This window comes from Seriola lalandi, unplaced genomic scaffold, assembly GCF_002814215.2.
Source record: "Seriola lalandi dorsalis isolate HSWRI2012SDOR001 ecotype SW California unplaced genomic scaffold, Sedor1 jcf7180002054425, whole genome shotgun sequence".
Classification (NCBI taxonomy): Eukaryota; Metazoa; Chordata; class Actinopteri; order Carangiformes; family Carangidae; genus Seriola; species Seriola lalandi.
Window position 1 is genome coordinate 2,017,296 of NW_019524978.1, and position 18,130 is coordinate 2,035,425.

The 18,130-nt window shown below is 41.9% G+C and overlaps 1 protein-coding gene across 1 annotated transcript in view; it reads left to right on the plus strand.

Moving 5' to 3' along the window:
* Window positions 1-18,130, plus strand: part of LOC111658087 (plectin-like) — a 64,256-nt gene that overhangs the window by 18,076 nt on the left and 28,050 nt on the right. The window contains exons 2-9 of the mRNA XM_023410483.2: window positions 7,358-7,419; window positions 10,310-10,324; window positions 11,475-11,564; window positions 13,180-13,257; window positions 13,398-13,490; window positions 14,808-14,974; window positions 17,747-17,862; window positions 18,000-18,103. Of these exons, the coding sequence (XP_023266251.1) occupies window positions 7,358-7,419; window positions 10,310-10,324; window positions 11,475-11,564; window positions 13,180-13,257; window positions 13,398-13,490; window positions 14,808-14,974; window positions 17,747-17,862; window positions 18,000-18,103 (725 nt within the window). The remainder of the gene's footprint in view (window positions 1-7,357; window positions 7,420-10,309; window positions 10,325-11,474; window positions 11,565-13,179; window positions 13,258-13,397; window positions 13,491-14,807; window positions 14,975-17,746; window positions 17,863-17,999; window positions 18,104-18,130) is intronic.

An 18,130-nucleotide genomic window follows, 5' to 3' on the forward strand; every position in this document is an offset into this window, starting at 1 on the left:
TCAGTCTGATGTCAGGCTGGATGATAACTGGACAGAGCATCAGGACAAAGCTATGACAAACATCCCTGTGGTTGGTGTCAGCTCCTTTGTGTGTTTCTCACACAGTCAGACTGATTATTTAAATGAGTTCAAGTTTTATTATATCACATTAATTAATTGATAATCATTTGGTCCATTAGCTTGGACATCACTGCTGTATATATCTAAATAAATTATCCAAATTAAAGATAAACAAAATAGAGGTCTGACTTTTTCAGTGTTTTTATAATTATATATTAACACAGTTATATAAGATAGCATAGCCTCACTGATCTCATTAGATTGTCTTGTCTGAAAAACAGACTGCCTTTGAGAGTGGATTCCAAGGGAGTCTGTGTTTGGCTGTTTATTTTCTCTATTTCTGTATTTTAGATTTAAAACTGAGATGTGTAGTGAGCATCACAGCTCAGGATAAAACTTCTTTTGATTTGTATGAATCATGTCTGTGATTCAGGTGGCTGCTACCCTGCCCTGCCGGTCTCCCTCTCCTTACTCCTCCTTCACCTCCTCCTCCTCTTCCTCCTTGAAGAAGCACTGAGGTGATAATCCTGGGTGTGTTTAGGCTTCTTCTAGTTTTATCAACATTCCTTTCCCTGTGGGGCGTGGTGGCCAGATATTGTAGTAAACCTTCACCTCAGTTAACTAAGAGACAAGGGGGAGTCGAGGGAGGGATGAGAAAAATGGGAGAAGACAGAGAGGAGAGGAAACCTAATCTGGGAGAGCAAATCCTTTCCACCGCTTTTTATCCTCTACAATGAAAGGTGTTGTCTGTCCTCCCTCTGTTTAAACCCTTGTATTCACTCTGCAGCTCAGCACTTTCAAAAACCATAATGACACATTCCTCGAATTCTTTTGTCGTGTAATTAGTTTGCATTGTTTGGAAACAGAGTCCCTCAATGCTTAAACGCAGGTTGTTCTATCCCTGAACGGCTGCAGGCTCAACTATGTGTTTGTCAGTATTCGGCAGAGTACATATACTCTGTATGCAATATATAAACGGCAACATATAGTGTCCTCTGTCAGCTTTATGTATCTGTAGTTGTATCTTATTATTAACAGATTAACAGTCAATGCTAAATGAGTGTGATATCCTGCAAACTTGTTGATGGAAGGCTTAAGCATAAAACTATGGATTTCTTTCTGACACAAATATGATCCATCAAAATGAGGTTTTCACAACCACAAGTAGCACAATGACACAGTATACTGCTTAACAAGCAGTCTGCAGCCATGCTTGCGGCTCTGTGAGAGGATCTAGGCGCAGCGCCGGTTTGAGCTGGATGCTAACGTCAGGAGGCTAACACGCTCACCGTGTCAATGCAAACAGGCTAATGTTGTATATTAATGTTTACGATGTTTACAATCTGAACACTAAGTACAGCTGAGGCTGATGGGAATGTCATTAGCTTTTGAGGGATTTTGTCATAGGCTTTTTCACCAGATGATGGCACTAAATGAAAAGTAAGGATCACCAAACTTATAACAGTTCATCATCAGGAGAACATGAACGTCTAAACTAAATTTCACAGTGATCCATCCAATAGTTGTTGGGACATTTCACTAGAAGCCAAAAATGTTGACAGTATTGTGGCGCTGTAGGGGAGCAACAAAGTCGGTAGGATTCATCCTCTGAGGACCACGATTGTCTGTACCAAATTTCATGGCACTCCATCCAATAGGTGCTGAGCTCAGTTTGGACCGAAGTGGTGGATTAATCAACTGATCAACGTTCCCAAACTTATTTAAATATAACTCCTAAATTCACTGAAATACTAAGATGGCTAAGGATTTACGAAAACAATACTTGATGCTCTGACCACCTTAACACAAACTTCCTCTGAATATACACAGCAGCCGCTCAGCATATAAACAAGTGGTTGTGAGGCTAACAGCTGAAGCATGTAGCACCAATACTAAGTCAGTCCATTGTACCAGAGTACGAGCGTGTGCTTGATAATGCAACATCAGTGTGGGAAGAAGAAACCCAACATCACTTCCATCATGAAGAAATGATCAAACCGCAACCTTCTCATTTAGAAAGAAAATACTTTCTCTTCATATTTTCACCAAGCTCTCTCTCTCTCTGCCTGTATAAAAAGCCAAAGTGTTCCATCTGGTTTTGATGAAGCCAGATGAGGGAGCAGAGTAATAAGCATGTTGAGACCTTAATGATATGTCTCCTTTTTGGAGGAAAGATCTCATGACTAAGATGTTCCACACTTTCTGCGTCCGAGCATGTTCCCATTCGGGTCCCCTGCTAGTGTTTCCCATCGGGTTTAGAGATTCAGCTCAAGTGCTGTGGGTGTCGGTCCATGTTCCACTGCCAGAACGTAACTGAGTTCTCAGTTACCGTCAACTGCTGCCTCTGCATCTTAGAAAGCCTGGAAAACCATTTCTGTTCTGTTTGATTCTATTCTACATTAGGAAATGACCCTCTAGTTTACCTTTTACTGTTCTCATTCATCACAGCTGGTATGTTACAACTATTTAAATCATGTTAATGCAAGTATCAGGCTGCAAGGGTCAAAGCATTTTACAACAAATACCCGTTTGGTCTCTACAGTAAATCCTGTATTTGGTACGATTGCTTTCCCTTTTTTTAATTGCCTACCCACATACCACTCCTTAATTCCTTTGCTTGCCTGGACGTTGTATGAAACTACAAAGGTGTGTCTCCAAATTTGCTAACGTGGCTCAAATGAGTCAACACACACACACATACGCACACGCACACATGCGTGCTCTCACACACCCACACAGACATACTTGCACTGACACATTAAGTACCTTCATGTTCATACAGGTTATTTTCAAAACCCTGCAGAAAAAGTGGTTTTAGAGACCTGATAAAGTGATGTCAGTCAGGGTGGGGAAATGGGATATATACCCACCTGCAGGCTACAGAGGCAGGATTTAGCAGGGGGAGAAAACACCCTGCCCTCCAGCTTAGCTATCAGGACATACGAGTCATATAGGGGACCATTATGAAGGAACTTAGTGTAAATAAGTCCTTTGATAAACTCTGAATAGATACAGGACTTTCGACTCACATGTTGCGGATGCAACTTAAAAGCAAGAAAATGTAATTTAACAATGATAAACTTTACAAACATGTTACTCACTAATTCATATTACATTATTGAGTCACTATACTCACTGAACTCGTTTCTACGCATGCTATGCTACATTTTAGTTTGCAGTTCAAAAGTGATGGTTACGCAAAACGTGTGTCCAAAATGTCTGCTTCTCATTTGGATTTAAGAACCGATTGAATAGTCTAAAGATCATTTGTGTGTGCTTGCTTTGAATTTTCCAGACATAGACGCGAACGTAAAAACTGCTCAAGGAACCTGTTTTATTACAGTTCCTGTTTTAAACGATCTTTTTGTCTGTGCCTTCTTGGCAGAATCCTCCGGTTTACAGGAAGTGGTGCATGTGTTCTCCAATTTGTTTAGTATAAACACCACAGGGCAGGAAATGTGTTGTTCGGCAGACAATCTGGAAGAAAAAATGGCTGGAAAAGAGCTGTGCCTACATCAAATCAAACATCATCAAGAGCTGAAGAGAAAAGATTCAGCACAGCTCGGCAGTTCGGTTTTAACAAGCTGTGTGAGATTAATTAAAACACTGACGAGATAGAAGCAGAGATACAAACGGATAATGATGTTTTCATCACCGGCATCATGCCCTCTGAATGATTTCCTTTGGATACAAACACAAGCTCAAACACTGAGTTACCAACTCTTATGTTTCGGAGTCAAGCAGTGATGTTTTGGGTGTGGTCTAACATCACTGTCTAGAATCCATAGCAGCCGTTCCTAAAACTATCTCATCCCCCATCTCTTGTCTTTCTTCGTCACAGTTAGTAATCCCTAATGTGAAATGTCTGAGGAATGCGGTGAATAAGTAATGATTAACAATGATACGTGTGTGTGTGTGTGTGTGTGCGTGTGTGAAAGAGCGCGTCACTTTTTACCTTTCTACCTGTAAATAATTTGTTTAAATGCTGTTTAATGCAGCATAAAGCATAAAAAGTCATCAGCACCAACTTTTATGATATTTTTTTCTTATCTCAGTGACTCAGTTTGTGTGTGTGTGTGTGTGTGTGTGTTGTTGCGCAAATGAGGTGAAGGGATAGTACATGTGATTACCAAACCTCGTCTTTCCCTCCCCGCCTCTCCTCCTTCTTCCTCGCCTCATGCTGCAAGAGGAAGGGGTGTGTCTAGAGCCCTACCCACCATGCCCTTCGCACACTAGCGCCACTAAATACACACTCGCACATCACACACAAGGACAGGTCCAGACTTCATAGCCCACAGGCACCATTTGCTATGAAAGGAGTAGAGTAAGCGGGAGGAAAAAGGGAAGAGAAAAAAAAAACATAAGGAGGAAAAAGAAGGGCAGAGCCGAGCCCAATGAGGGAGTGAGGAGAAGGAGAAAGAAATCATAGGTTTGTCAAGTGCTGAGTTGTAGCCACAGGACTTCAGACTCTGGGACGAACTGAGGGCCAGAGAGACAGATAGACGCGAGACAAGCAGAAGATCCTATCAAGGAGAAAACCGCCAAGGATATTTTATCATTAGGATTATTATTGTGTGTGCCGACAAACAGAGACAATGACCTCTCAGCAGCAGAGGTACAGGAATTTCTCCTCTGACGGCATGGGCAGAGAGAGGGTGCCCTCAGATGAAGGTTACTACCAAGGGATGCTGAAGGCTACAGACGGCAGGAAAGGTACCAGTATGGTGGCAGTTGATGGAAAACAGCTTAATTGCAAAAGCTTAACCTTGATCTATCTGTTCCCATGTGTGTGAGAAGCTGCTGGGCAAAAATTAAGTGTTTTTTATCCAGGAAGAGGTGAGAGAAGCGCTTAACGTAATTTCAGCATTTTAACATGTTGTAAGCTTGTGAGCCTGAATGGGTTTATGTTGTCCAGCGGAAGATGGCATTTGTCACTGTTGTCCCAGGAAAGTTTGAGTGTCATTATGTAATCTGCACAAATGGTTATTCTGATTGGACTGTTGTGTCCATTGTTTCCCAACGCAGTGACTTAAAGGAGGATACTCCCCTTTTTCTAATGCATCAGCAGCTTCCTCACTTCGTATTGGTCAGCAAAGCCCATTCACAGTTTATTTTGTGTAGCATGCTTGTGTTTTGGGGTGAATGAGTCACTGTGGCTGCAGTCGTAGCGAGGATGAATGATGTGTTACATTTTCCTTTTTTTTTTTCCCATTCACATTGTTCCTCTTTTTTCCTTAGAACTCTTCAAACTGATTATTTTTATCATCTGTATTATTTATATCTTTAAAGCATTTTCACAAATTTATTTTTCAAAAAAAAAAAAAACCTGTTTTACTATGCAGTGATATGCTTTGAATCTGCCATTGTGATTGTGTGTTTCCTTTTCTGATGTGTCAGACCTCACTGAGAGCAGCCTGAGAACTATTGAACAGTGGTGAACAAAGTATTCAGGCCCTGTAAACCCCCCCCCTGTTAAACCCATGTAAAAACTGTTACAAATAAAGTCCTATATTCAGTATATCACTTAGGTAAAAAAGTAATTCTACCTAAAGTACTCATAATGCATAAAAAAATGACTCAAAGTTGTTTTATTATTAATTTCTGATGGATTCATGTTATAGTAACATTTAAATATTGTATCTTGCACTAAAGTTGAACTAGTCTGGTCATTTTTAATCTAAATGTTCTATGTTTTGTGTGTAAATTCTTAACCTTCAAAGTAACTACCAACTATAGCCGTCAAATAAATGTAATAGAGTAAAAAGTATAAATATAAGGTAGCAGCATATGATATTAAGGTACCTTGAATTGTACTGGTGTACTTTTCTTAAGTAAATGCGCTTAGTTACGGTACTTTCCACCACTGCTTTCGACTTTCTTCGGTTTTGGACCATAAACACCACACTTCACTGATACCCCTCTGTGTGTGGTGACATTTGATACTTGCCCCTATCCACTTTCATACCATTCACTCAGAGCAATGAGTCCTCAAAGAGTTGCATTAGTTGAAACAGAGATTGAGTAATGTGGTGTTAACAGAATTCACAGACTCACAGGTCAAGGTGCAGCTCCCATGGGAAACTGCTTTAGTTTGTGAAACATCCCAGTGTTGTTGCTCTGTGTGTGTTTGTGTGTTTGTGTTTATGTGTGTGTGTGTGTGTGTGTGTGTGTGTCACCACTGTGTGTGACATTTTGCCCCCTTGAGAGGAAATACAACCACAGTGGTCACGTAGTGGAAGGCCAGTCCCTATCGGTTTAAATGATAAATAAGATGGTTAAAGGTCTATTGGTGTTTATATGAGGTTTCCATGGAAACACAGCTCCATAACACATTTTGAAGAAATTGTCGGCGACACCCTACTGAGAAAACAAATGTAACCTCCGGGCGCCTATTTTATGTCGGAGTTGAATCACTGCCCTTTGCTTTTCATCGCTGGGTGTGTCACCGTGCAGTAGACGGTCGGATCATTCCCCCAAAGCTGATAAGACAGAGGACTTTGTGTCGCTGACCACAGTTCATTCTGGTGCAATGTGAATGGAATTAGATGGCGTGTGAATCAGTGAAGGTGAGTCCCGCAATAAAATGACATGAATTAAAAAGTGTTCAGCAAACCACAACCTTCGGATCACACGGGCTCACATCAGAGAACGGGAAACACGCAGATCCATCCACCATGTCCATAATAAACGTTGCAGTGACACGCCTTGTGGTTTATGCCTTGAACGCCAATAGGGACACACCACCAAGTGGGCGTGTGCGGGTTTGTTGTTTTAGTAGGTGTGTGTTCCTTGCCAAGATCTTGTTGTTTCTTGTTGGGAAATTGCACCCTCTTATAGTTATGCCATGATCTGAGCAAATCATGCAGAATGTTATGACGCTACATTTTTACCATGGAATCCTTTATTTTTCTGTCCAAGAGCGCAGCTGGCTGTGGTGTTAGAGCGACACATGAACTTGCAAACACTACGTTTCCTAGACAATAGGGGTGCATCTGCCGACAATGAATGTGCGTTGATGCAGTCTGACTCAGATGCAGGCATGCACAGTCAAGAGGGATTTTTCCACCCAGTGATAAATTCTGTTTGTCCGACACAAATCAAACAAGTCTGGTATCTCTGGGATTTCCTCTTTGGTTTACTGCTTTTATATGCAATAAATGAAACTTGTATCTGCTCTGGCTGTCTGCCCAAGGAATACATCAATCACGTGATGTTATTTTCAACTCGCAACTAAGCTACAGCATGTTTTTGTTACTTTGCATACGTCTCTGATCACTGCGGTTTCTCTATTTTGCAGATGAACGAGATCGAGTACAGAAAAAGACCTTCACAAAATGGGTGAACAAGCACTTGATAAAGGTAAGGGCCTTTCTCTTTACTTTCACTCTTTTCTCATTGAACTCGAAAGGCAGACTGATGCGCTCATTCCTGCCCGCACATGCCCTTGGTGTTATGTTCCAAACTCATTTTCTTATGAACAAAGTGCACTTGTGCAGAAAAAAAATGGAAATCCAACCAATAAGTGTGCACAAATTTAGCATGCGGTTGACTGTTTTCTTACACAGCAACCTCAATGGATATCAAAAAAGGTATACTTCCCTGTTTGTGGTTCAGGCTGAAATATTACAAGTTGCAAAGAGTAGAAGCAGTGATTTGCCTTCAACCACAGGAGGCTATGTTGAGCGTTCAATAAACTCAGATTTTGAGAGGTGAGTGATCTCTGCCTGTAGAGTTAAATACTTGGACTATGCAGTAATTACAGAAGCAAATAGTCAGGTTTGATTTATATTTGTGTTGGCAAGAATTTTGATGTACTGTTAATGTTTAATGCTATGAATAGCTATCGAAACAATGATCAGGGGGGATAATTTGTAGCTTTAGGAATTAGTATCCCTGAGTGAACACACAGTACAAAACTGATTTTATGTGGGCAAGCTGTAACAACAAAATTTTATGACAGCAGACTCCCAGAATGCATTTGTACATTGTGGAATATTTTTAGGGACAGGCCGTCATTATCTAAAATGTATTCCATCCTTCACCTGCACATTGTAAGTGTCTCAGAACTTATTACCAGCACCCCACCCTCTACTCACATAAACACACATTAGTGAGTCAGTTATTGTTTCATACTTGGCTGTGAACATGGCGCCGTGATGAGGAGGATTACCAGAGGTCCAGTCTGTCATCAGGTGAGAGGCTGTGTAAACCATCCGTCAGCACTCGTCCACAGACGAAGCCCCTGAAAGCCCTCCAATGCATCACACATTCAAGGAGGCAAACAGGTCAGGATGAGGGTAAAGTCAAACAGGCCGTACTCCTCACTCAGGAGTTCCTCATTAGGAGTGAAAAATTACCCCCCCCAACACAATACACCCCTCCCACAGAGCAGTAAAAATATCCCTGCTTGTGCCAGATTTCTTTCCAGAAAACTCCCATTGGCAGCAATTCATTTACAGCCTCATGACATTAAGTGCTTCTACATTATTTGTATATTCGCTCCACAGACACAGAGCCATTCATTTGATTTTTTTTTTTAAATGGAACAAGAGGGAAGAAAATCTGCACAAAGACAGTGTTTTCCTTTCCATGATTGTGCAGTTGTAACGTACTCTGCTACCAGTATATGAGAGCACAGTGGAGTCACTCCCTCTTGTTTGTTTTAAGTGTTCACTGTGAATTTTGGAATCGTACACATCTGGACTCACTTAGCTCCCTCTGAAGAGGCGAATTCTAGTCTCGGCCCAGATCCCATGGTGGTTGAGGCCGACGGTAGCACATGTGCTGCGCAGACTCCTGCGTTCATGCCTGGCCTAAACTGAAAGGCATGCATTGATGCAGGGAGGTCACATAACATACAACACAACATATATAACATAATTGTTGTCATTGTGCCTTGTACGAAAATAACCCATGCAATATAAGCATAAGGGAGGAGTATACTGGCTTTTGTCATGCAACTTATTGGCACAGGTTTGGCAGGTAAAGTGTTAACTCTCTGTCTGAATGAGCAGGAGGGCTCCCCTAAGGTTAAACTGATTTAATGGCTTAATGGTTGGCTTGCCAGGGGCACACAATAGGTTAGGTGCAGCCATATAGAGCTGTAAAGGGCCAGAGTGGTTTCCCCTGCCCAGTAAATCTTTTTATATATCGTGTAAGACAGAGTGGAACATCGCAGCAGCTGCAGAACCGAAATCTGGTTTCTAGCAGATTCCTACAAACTACAGTTGAATAGATTTAAACACTGCAATTGTTGCAGAGTGATTATAGATAACAACACGGCGATCAATGAAAAGGATCGCCTTCAGAGTCGAGAGGCTTAAGATGACATAAACATGATGTAAACCCTGAGGTATGTTGAGCATTTTGTTCCCAGACAGCGTGGAGGGACCGGGATGGGGGGGGGGCTGTCAGCCATGTGTGCTAATGGTTTTCACCTTGAAGAGTTAATGGAGCAGCTCTCTCTGACCCCGGAGAGGGTGATTTGTAGAGTAACACCTACATTTAAGCAGCAACAGTGCAGTTGATCACGTGCAGCAGAATCACAGCCTCTTCACTGCAAAGTAATTGAGGGGCTGAGATAGATGGTTCTAGGGTAACACACTAAGGAAAGACATAATTAGATACAGAGCAATATCATCTCATCATCATATCAATCATATGTCCTATGGATCATCAGAATGTGCCATCTATATGTCTATATAAATGGCATATAATGGCATTTATATATAGTATGGATGCCATTGACTATAAAGCAGAAGACTTTTCAGTGTAAACAGTGAACCCTAGTGGTCACAGTGTTGGTTACCGTCGCTGAATCAGCCTCACACTGTCAGTTCATCTTCACTCAGCAGGCAGGGAGGAGCAAAGCAAAAGTTGGATAACTGTGTTGAACTTCTTGCCAACATAAATCAGCTACTGTTGTAACTTGCAGGGGAAATTTGCCTTCATTCCATTTCAGGGCCGAGGCCTCCTTTTCGCGCACGGCCCAACACACCTGGCTCTGATTTTTGTCATATAACAAAAAAAAAAGAGAGAGAGAGAGAAAAGGATGAGTTTAATAATCCACTGTTTCATCCTTCTGTCTCATGTACCATCATGTTCTTCATCAAATCATCTACATTTCCATCTCATCCGAATGATTGTGCTTTATTCCATGTTCATTCATTTCTGCTCTTTTCCTCTTCTTCCACTCTTTCCGTTTCTCCATTACTCATCCATCTGTTCTCATTCATCCGTCTTCACCCAGCATCGGAGGGCAGAGGTAGGTACTAGCCCGTTCGAGCAGGACTGTACTAAATGCGCTGTATGTGTGGTCGGTGTCCGACTGTCCCCTCCCTCACGTGTTTACCTTCTATCCAGTCTCACAGCAACTTCCTTCACCTCTCTCACTTTGTTTCCCTGTCTGGTTGTAATTACAGAACACCACACGTCTGTTGTATAAACAATAAATCCTGTTGTGTCTGTGAATTAACTGTGAATGTGACCACAAGAACCATCTTAAAGTAAATATGTCTGTGCTTTCAGCAGATTTATGTTCATCAGAGCACCTTCGTAACCTCACTGAAGTGGTTTTTATCCATAGTCCCATCTATCACTTGTCAGGGATGACAGCTGCCATTTGGCATTTGGAGTAGGAGCCAGGCTTGGCTGCTCACGGCTATGCATTCCTGACCTGTGCAGAGATGTACTAGCGGAGAGAACACTCTGAGCACTTATATAACACGGCGAGGTAACAGGTTTAGAGCTAGGGCTGCACAATATAAAAATAATGATGACGTTATTTTCGTTGGGTCTTGTACTAAACAAACATGTTGCTATACAGCTGGAGAATATGCTTTGTAGGCCGGGGCGTCTCTGTTGCACCACAATGCTCAACAATGTTGTGACACATTTGACCTTTATCAAAAATATTGCAAATCCTGCGATTTGGATGTTGCACTGATTTGCATTGATTTAGATTTTATTGATTGTATTACTTGTGCAGCCCTATTTTGAACCAGCATAGAGCGCCTCTTTCAGTTGTAATTCAACCATAACTTTTGACGCCTCATAGGTGAAGTGGTGATGTGTCACCAGACTTTGCAAACATGTTGCAAAGTCAGTTTTTGTCACAAAAGCTACAATTTTAGTACGATACCTCCGAGACCATCTGTCACATTGCGGCCAATAAACCAATACGTTTTTTAAAGGAATCAAAATCAGTCTGATTTTATGTTCTGTGTCAGTCAATAAACGCACCAACAGTTTGTGTCACGTTCTCTGGATAACAAAAGAGCAATTCTCCTCGAGAGAGATGTGTGCTCAGTTTAAATCATCGTGCTTGTGTGTAGATTGCTAACTGAAATAATCTCGTCTTGAATCTTTGTGACACCTCCTCTTTTTGTTTTTTTTTGTCCTGTTTCTCCTGGCAGGCACAGCGTCACGTGACAGACCTGTATGAGGACCTTCGAGATGGACATAACCTGATCTCTCTGTTGGAGGTCCTGTCTGGGGAAACACTGGTGAGTATCGCCAGAGTCGTCAGAGTGAAAAAAAAATCTGCCCCAGCTCTGCATCTTTTTTACCTCAACCATCCCCCCATCCTCTAAACCAAAACATAACCCTGACGTATTAAATAATGAGTACTTATCACAAGTCAACCTGGAATACCATCCCTGTGGCAGTAACTTGTAGGTAACTGCAGCCAAATTGTCAATCAAAGGTTTAACCTGCGCTTAACTTTGCTAAACAAACTGTTAACTAACTGCGGTGGCTCCAGATCTCTAGAGCCATCTCCCCAGCCATGTATTTTATATATTCAAATATGACTTCTCACACATCTTTTAGTCTTTCCTTGAACTACAAGCTCAAGGCTTCCACGCCACACACCAGTGGCAGGACGCTGTGTTTCCACCCTCGGTTCAGATCTGAACAGAAGCTTCTCTGCTGCTGTAGTTCATCGCTCTCTGTCCACCAGCTCCAGCTCTGCTCATCTTCTGAATGCCTCCATAGCCTTATAACGCATTAACCTCACTTTGGCCTGTGTGTGTGTGTGTGTGTTTGTGCACTATACTTCTTTCTGATCTACGGTTCTTCTTTTCTACTCCTCCTCTTCCTCCTACTCTTCCTCCCCTCCCCTGCCTCTGGTTTGCCTTCCTTTAACCTTCCTCTGTGTGTGCTGATCTTTGCCGTCTGGCCTCCGCCTCCTCTCTTTGCCCTGCTCTTGCCGGGGCTAGCCGAGGGAGAGAGACGTGGTCAGGAGCGCTCGGTTGGTGAGTGGGTTTGTAACTTAAAATAGCCATCAGTTTTTTTTGTTTGTTTTTTTTGTTTTTTTTTCTGATTCACCTGTGCTGATTTGGCTGTGCATGGTAACCAAACCTCAGTGGTGTCACCGACAGGCTTGCTTTAACAACCAAGCTGCTGTATATGTGTGTGTGTATTCAGTTATCAATAGGTGCTGCTGACACTCGCAGGACCCACTGATACCCTTGGCAGTTTTTAGCGCTAGCAATACCTTGTTTTGTATTTTTCCTTTTGAAACATCTTATCGTATTTGTTCAGGGTCTTTTTATCTTTTTTTCAGCTGGACGTGACAGCCATTTTATTTGTATGCTGCATTGATTTGCTGTATGAAATTCAAAAGACAAAGTAACCATTATGCAGTGAGTTAATCTCTCTGTTGTCGGATGATTTAAAGAATGCAAAGACGTGTGTTCGGCTCACCCAATGCAAATTCCCACTGCTGTAACTACTTATTCTGAAGGGTTTATTATACTCATCATATTCTTTTTTTGTCCTCTGTGCGGGATAGTGGTGAACAACAGCACTAAGCCAAACAAAGCAGCATTGTTTTGGAAGAGAAATTCAGCACAGTACCTTTATGTTCAAACTGTAAATATATCCACGAGAATTCATTCCTTGCTGAAAAAAAAACAAAATCAAAGAATGACCAGTTATTCCCGAAGTTATTTTTCTGTTCAATGTCTCTCCATCCGTTTTCCTTCCAATTCATTTCTCCATTTTGGTTGGATGCTTTCCACCTTCCACCACCACAAGTATGTTAAAAGGATCGTCTATGATAGTCAAGTGTTCCGAGTTGAACTAAACACCTCTCTGTCTCTTCTCTGTCCTCCACAGCCCAGAGAGAAAGGCCGCATGCGATTCCACAAACTGCAGAATGTACAGATAGCACTGGACTTCCTCAAACACCGACAGGTACGACTCATGAGAGGATGCCTGGAAAGCCTTGAAAACCTCGGATGCTTTGTCACAAGAGACATGACTGTGTCTGTTTATTTGGGAGATGCTGTGATCAGTAACATAAATATGACTGTTACTCTGTTCTGCTCTCCCAGGTCAAGCTGGTCAACATCAGAAACGATGACATAGCAGACGGAAACCCCAAGCTGACCCTGGGGTTAATATGGACCATCATCCTCCACTTCCAGGTCTCCTCCTCTGTCAGTGTTGTGTTCCGTTATATTATCGCTCCCTCCCTCTGTCTCTGGGATCTGCTCCTGTCAGCTGCCGTTTCACATCTCCTTGGAAAAAAATCAAAATGGATTGTGGATCTTCAAAATTCCTCTCGAGGGGCATTTTCTAATCAAAACGGGATCATTCTTACTTATGTTCATAGACGTGGTTAAAGGTTATCATAACACACTAACACCACAGTCAAGTAGTTACAGTGTCCTGTAGCTAATTTATAAACAGTATAAAGAAACAGAGCTCCATCAAGGGTGTGTAAGTATGAGTCACCGTCTCCCTGATTTCCAAAGGGGAGGGTGTGTCGGGCCAAGTGTCGAACACGTTATACTCCCAACCACATCCCATACACCCAAGCCTCTTCCTGCTGTTCCCGTGCATGCCAAGAGCTGCCAGGCAGAGATCCCTGGGCATCGGACTTCTCGACAGGATCACACCCTCTAATATCAGATGATTAAGGTTCAGGTTGCAAAAAGCTGAAGTTAAGCATGGGCAATAAAAGAAAGAGAGGTGTGGTGTGGTTAGATCTGGTGAATGTGCCATTGTGCCCTGTAAATACGTACAATGTTCCCAGAGTCTTTATACTTTTATAGAATAGATGGGGAAAATACCAGGGCTGTGGTTGTTTTTGAGTGAAAGAGATCAAAGGGAAGAGTTAAGTTTCCCGATCATAATGTATGATATAACGTAGTGTTAATTTCTACAGTGTGATGACCCTAAATTATTTTCATTTACAAAGAAAAAAATGGTGTGCCCTGAAGTAAAAGAAAAAAGCGCACGAAAGATCTGGATTCAAAGAGGAGGAGGCGAAGATATTGACTTGCACTTGCACACATTCATTTATACACACAGACACACAAAATGGAAAATAAGATGCCTATGACTCATCTTTCCTATCCCCAAATTCCCCAAATAAAAAGTTATCCGGATGCCACAACCACAGTGGCGTTTTCCCAGACTGAAATCCTGCTGCATCCTATTAGCCAAGTCAGAAACAATAACACTTCAATCCACCAATATCTTTATTAATATCTAATATGCGCGATGAACAACTCAACCAAGAAAATCAAGTCAAGGAGTAATAAAGGTCTTAATTGGTTTGGGGCTAATGATGATACTAAAATTGACTTAAAATGAACTCCTGGTGTTGAGTAATTTGGTTTAAATTGCATCTTTTGGTTTCCACTAATGACTGATTTCTTTAACAGTTCTTCCGTATATAGACTGCAGATTGTGTGTCCTCCTCTCTGTTAACATGCGGTCTGTATATATCGTCTCAGATCTCAGATATTCAGGTGAACGGCCAGTCAGAAGACATGACGGCCAAGGAGAAACTGCTGCTCTGGTCTCAGAGGATGACTGACGGCTACCAGGGCATCCGCTGTGACAACTTCACCACCAGCTGGAGGGATGGCAAGCTCTTCAACGCCGTCATACACAAACACTAGTGAGTGTGGCCACTTTATAACAGGAAAATAATCCCACAGAGAATAACAACAATAAGAAATGTGACGTGTGCAGACAGAAATGTACTGAATCCTAGGGCGGGGTGCGTAATGACAAAATGTCCTATTCCACAAACTGTCAAAATATCAAATATATTGAAATATCAGTATTATCCCCATAACTCGGGGCTTTATCACTGCTTTTGTCGAGTCATGACACATCACCATCGGTACGTTTTTATTTAATATGGAGTGCAGTGGAGCAGGAGTGGGACCTTGGCACGCTTGTAATGTCAAATTACACTTAATAATACCAGTCTAAACCTGCTCTGTTATTAAAGTCTACTCTGTAAGATGTATCTATTCTTTGGTAACCATGATGCAACGTTTATCGTATCGTATTATATCTGATTTATTGTAAAGAAAAGACGATTTGCAGCATGATGTAGATTTAATAGTTCAGAGCCTTTGTATAGTTGCACTAGCTTTGTCAAACTAAGGTAGCAAAGCTTTATTTATTCACTCAGGCTTTAAAATCTGATATTTTTTGCTGTAATCTGCCTTTAAAACGCCTTCTTTTGACCCAGTTATTGCAGTAAGTTGACACCGCTGCTCATTTTCTTTTGATAAAAATCTTAATGCCTCTCCATGAACATTTCAGGCCTTCAGGCGAGGAATATCACTGACAGGCGTTGACTATGATTAATACTGTACCTCTCTTACCATGTAAAGATAAGTCCTATTAAATATTAAATTGTTGGGAACCTAGTATTAAAAAGTAAAATCATACGTCTCTACTGTTGAACACTAAATATGCTAATTCCCCCAAAGCTCTTTTGTCTTTATAGTAGAATTAGTGGTTAAGGATTGCTTTGTGTGGTGGCATCCTGGGAAATGAATGTACATTTATTTCTCAGGAAGATTTGACAATGCAATGTGCCATTGGTTGGTTTTTCTTTTTAGGCTTTATAACAAAGTTATTCATCCAGAGAGAAAATTAAATGCTGGGCAAGCCGTGTTTCTTTGGATCTACCGTGAGTTGAATGAAAGGGAGAAAGAGATGCCTGCAGGGGCAAGTTTCCTCGAACTTGAGCGTGTACCTGCAACTTATTTTCTTTCTTTTTGAATTTTTTTTAAGTCACCTGAGGCTGGATCAGCGCTGCCTTTTATAAAGATCAGGGGTGTGGTGTGTGGGCGTTACTGCAGCGTTACTGTTTCTGCTACATGTGAAATGGGGTTGTTGCTTTCCAGAATATGCATTCATCCAGAGAATTCAAGAGTGTCCAGGGCTTCTGTAGGTGTGTGTAGATGTACGGTTGAATTTAGTTTTCATTTAAAGAGGCTTCATGGAAGCAGTAACTTGGCTGGACCACTAGGAGGCTTTTTCAGCCCAGCAGAAGGATTAACAGGATCTTTACATGCTGATGGACACCTGAGACATTGTACAGGATGGATTAACATGTAGCTATCAAGCCATCAAAAGATTTGTTTGTATAAATGATTGCACCTATAACGCCAACCCCTAAAGAATAAGCTCTTTACTTGCCACTGGACGAGGACACTCTTGCAGATTTGAAGATGCTCAGTGTGAGGAAGAAGTCTAAGAAGAAGAAGAGAAGCCTGGGCTTCATTTCTGGCATGTCAGGATCCGTCAGCGATGTGGACAACCGGGTGGTTATGCTGTGTGAGGATATCCCGTCAGAGGGATCCTCCTTGGACTCAGGGCGGGGATCACAGAGCTCAGGTGCACGTTCTAGCAGTGAAGAACTGGGCCACGGATGGAGGTCTCGTAGCGTTCGTGGAAGAGAGGCCCAGAGCATGAGCAGCTCCACCAGGCCCACAAAGCAGTTCTCTGTTCGGGAAATCTGCCACGTGGATGTTTCTCCTGTTTATGGACAAAATCCAGGCCAATCCACTCTACGCATCCAAGAGCTGTATGAATCTGCTCCTACTGTTGCTTTGTGCACATACTGTATTTGCTTTTTAAATATCAAAATTACTGCTGCAGGGATATGCATTGCACATTTCAATTTGTGGATTTGGTTATGCATTTAAAACTGCTGTCATTTTTGATATTATGATTTAATTACATACTTGTAATAGTCAAGTATGAATGCATGATAGGTGAGGTTCTGTGATGCATTCACTCGTCCTGTACTGAACTCTGGAGACGTAAACTTTTGTCTCTTCTGGGAGTCAAGTTGTGGCTGGCTGCAGACTTAAAATGCACCAGCTTTTATTGTATCAGCTGTTTTTTAAATTACATTCCACCTATAGATGCTTTGACATCTGCCAGAGTCAAACACCCAGAGGACAAAAAAGGCAGGTGCTGGTACAGGTTTGTGAGTGAGTGAGTGAGTGAACAGGTGGGCTCTGTTGGCAGAAGGTCTTAAGAAGTACATTAACTTTTGCAAATATATTGAGCTTCATAGCAGTGAATTGAGCAGGCCTGCACAGACTGGGTTCATTCTGCATATGTGTTAATGTGTGATATCTAATCCTCTATCCTGTCCCACTCCATTTCAAGTTTTGATTTTAAGAGCACAGAAAGCAGCAATTGACGTCACTTCACTTTCTTATGTAGCTTTTACAATTATAAAAACATAATGTAAACATTACCATCCCATTTGCAATTGCATTGTTCAAAAGCGGGGGGGTGTACTTTTCATGTAAACTCAAAACTTATGCACTTACTGTGCAGGTTATAGTCAGTCAAGGTTAACATACCCCTCGTGCTGTTGGTGATAGCATGTCCATTTGTTGTCTTCCTCTAGTCCTAGACTCATCGATATGAGCAGAGTGTACCGACAGACCAACGTGGAGAACCTGGAACATGCCTTCGGTGTGGCTGAGAGAGACCTGGGAGTGACACGCCTGCTGGACCCTGAGGGTAAGACTGGCCCAAAATCAGTTTTAACTGACACACCAGACACGTTTGTTAACACTGATGATAGTTACTTGCTGTTATTAATTTGCAACATGAAGTAATGAAATGGCATATAATGCAATTTCACCTTATCCTTTCAGATGTGGATGTCCCTCACCCTGATGAGAAGTCCATCATCACTTATGTATCATCCTTGTATGATGCCATGCCCCGGGTTGATGTGCATGATGGCCTCAGAGCTAATGTGAGCAGAACTTGTTTTATGCCAAAA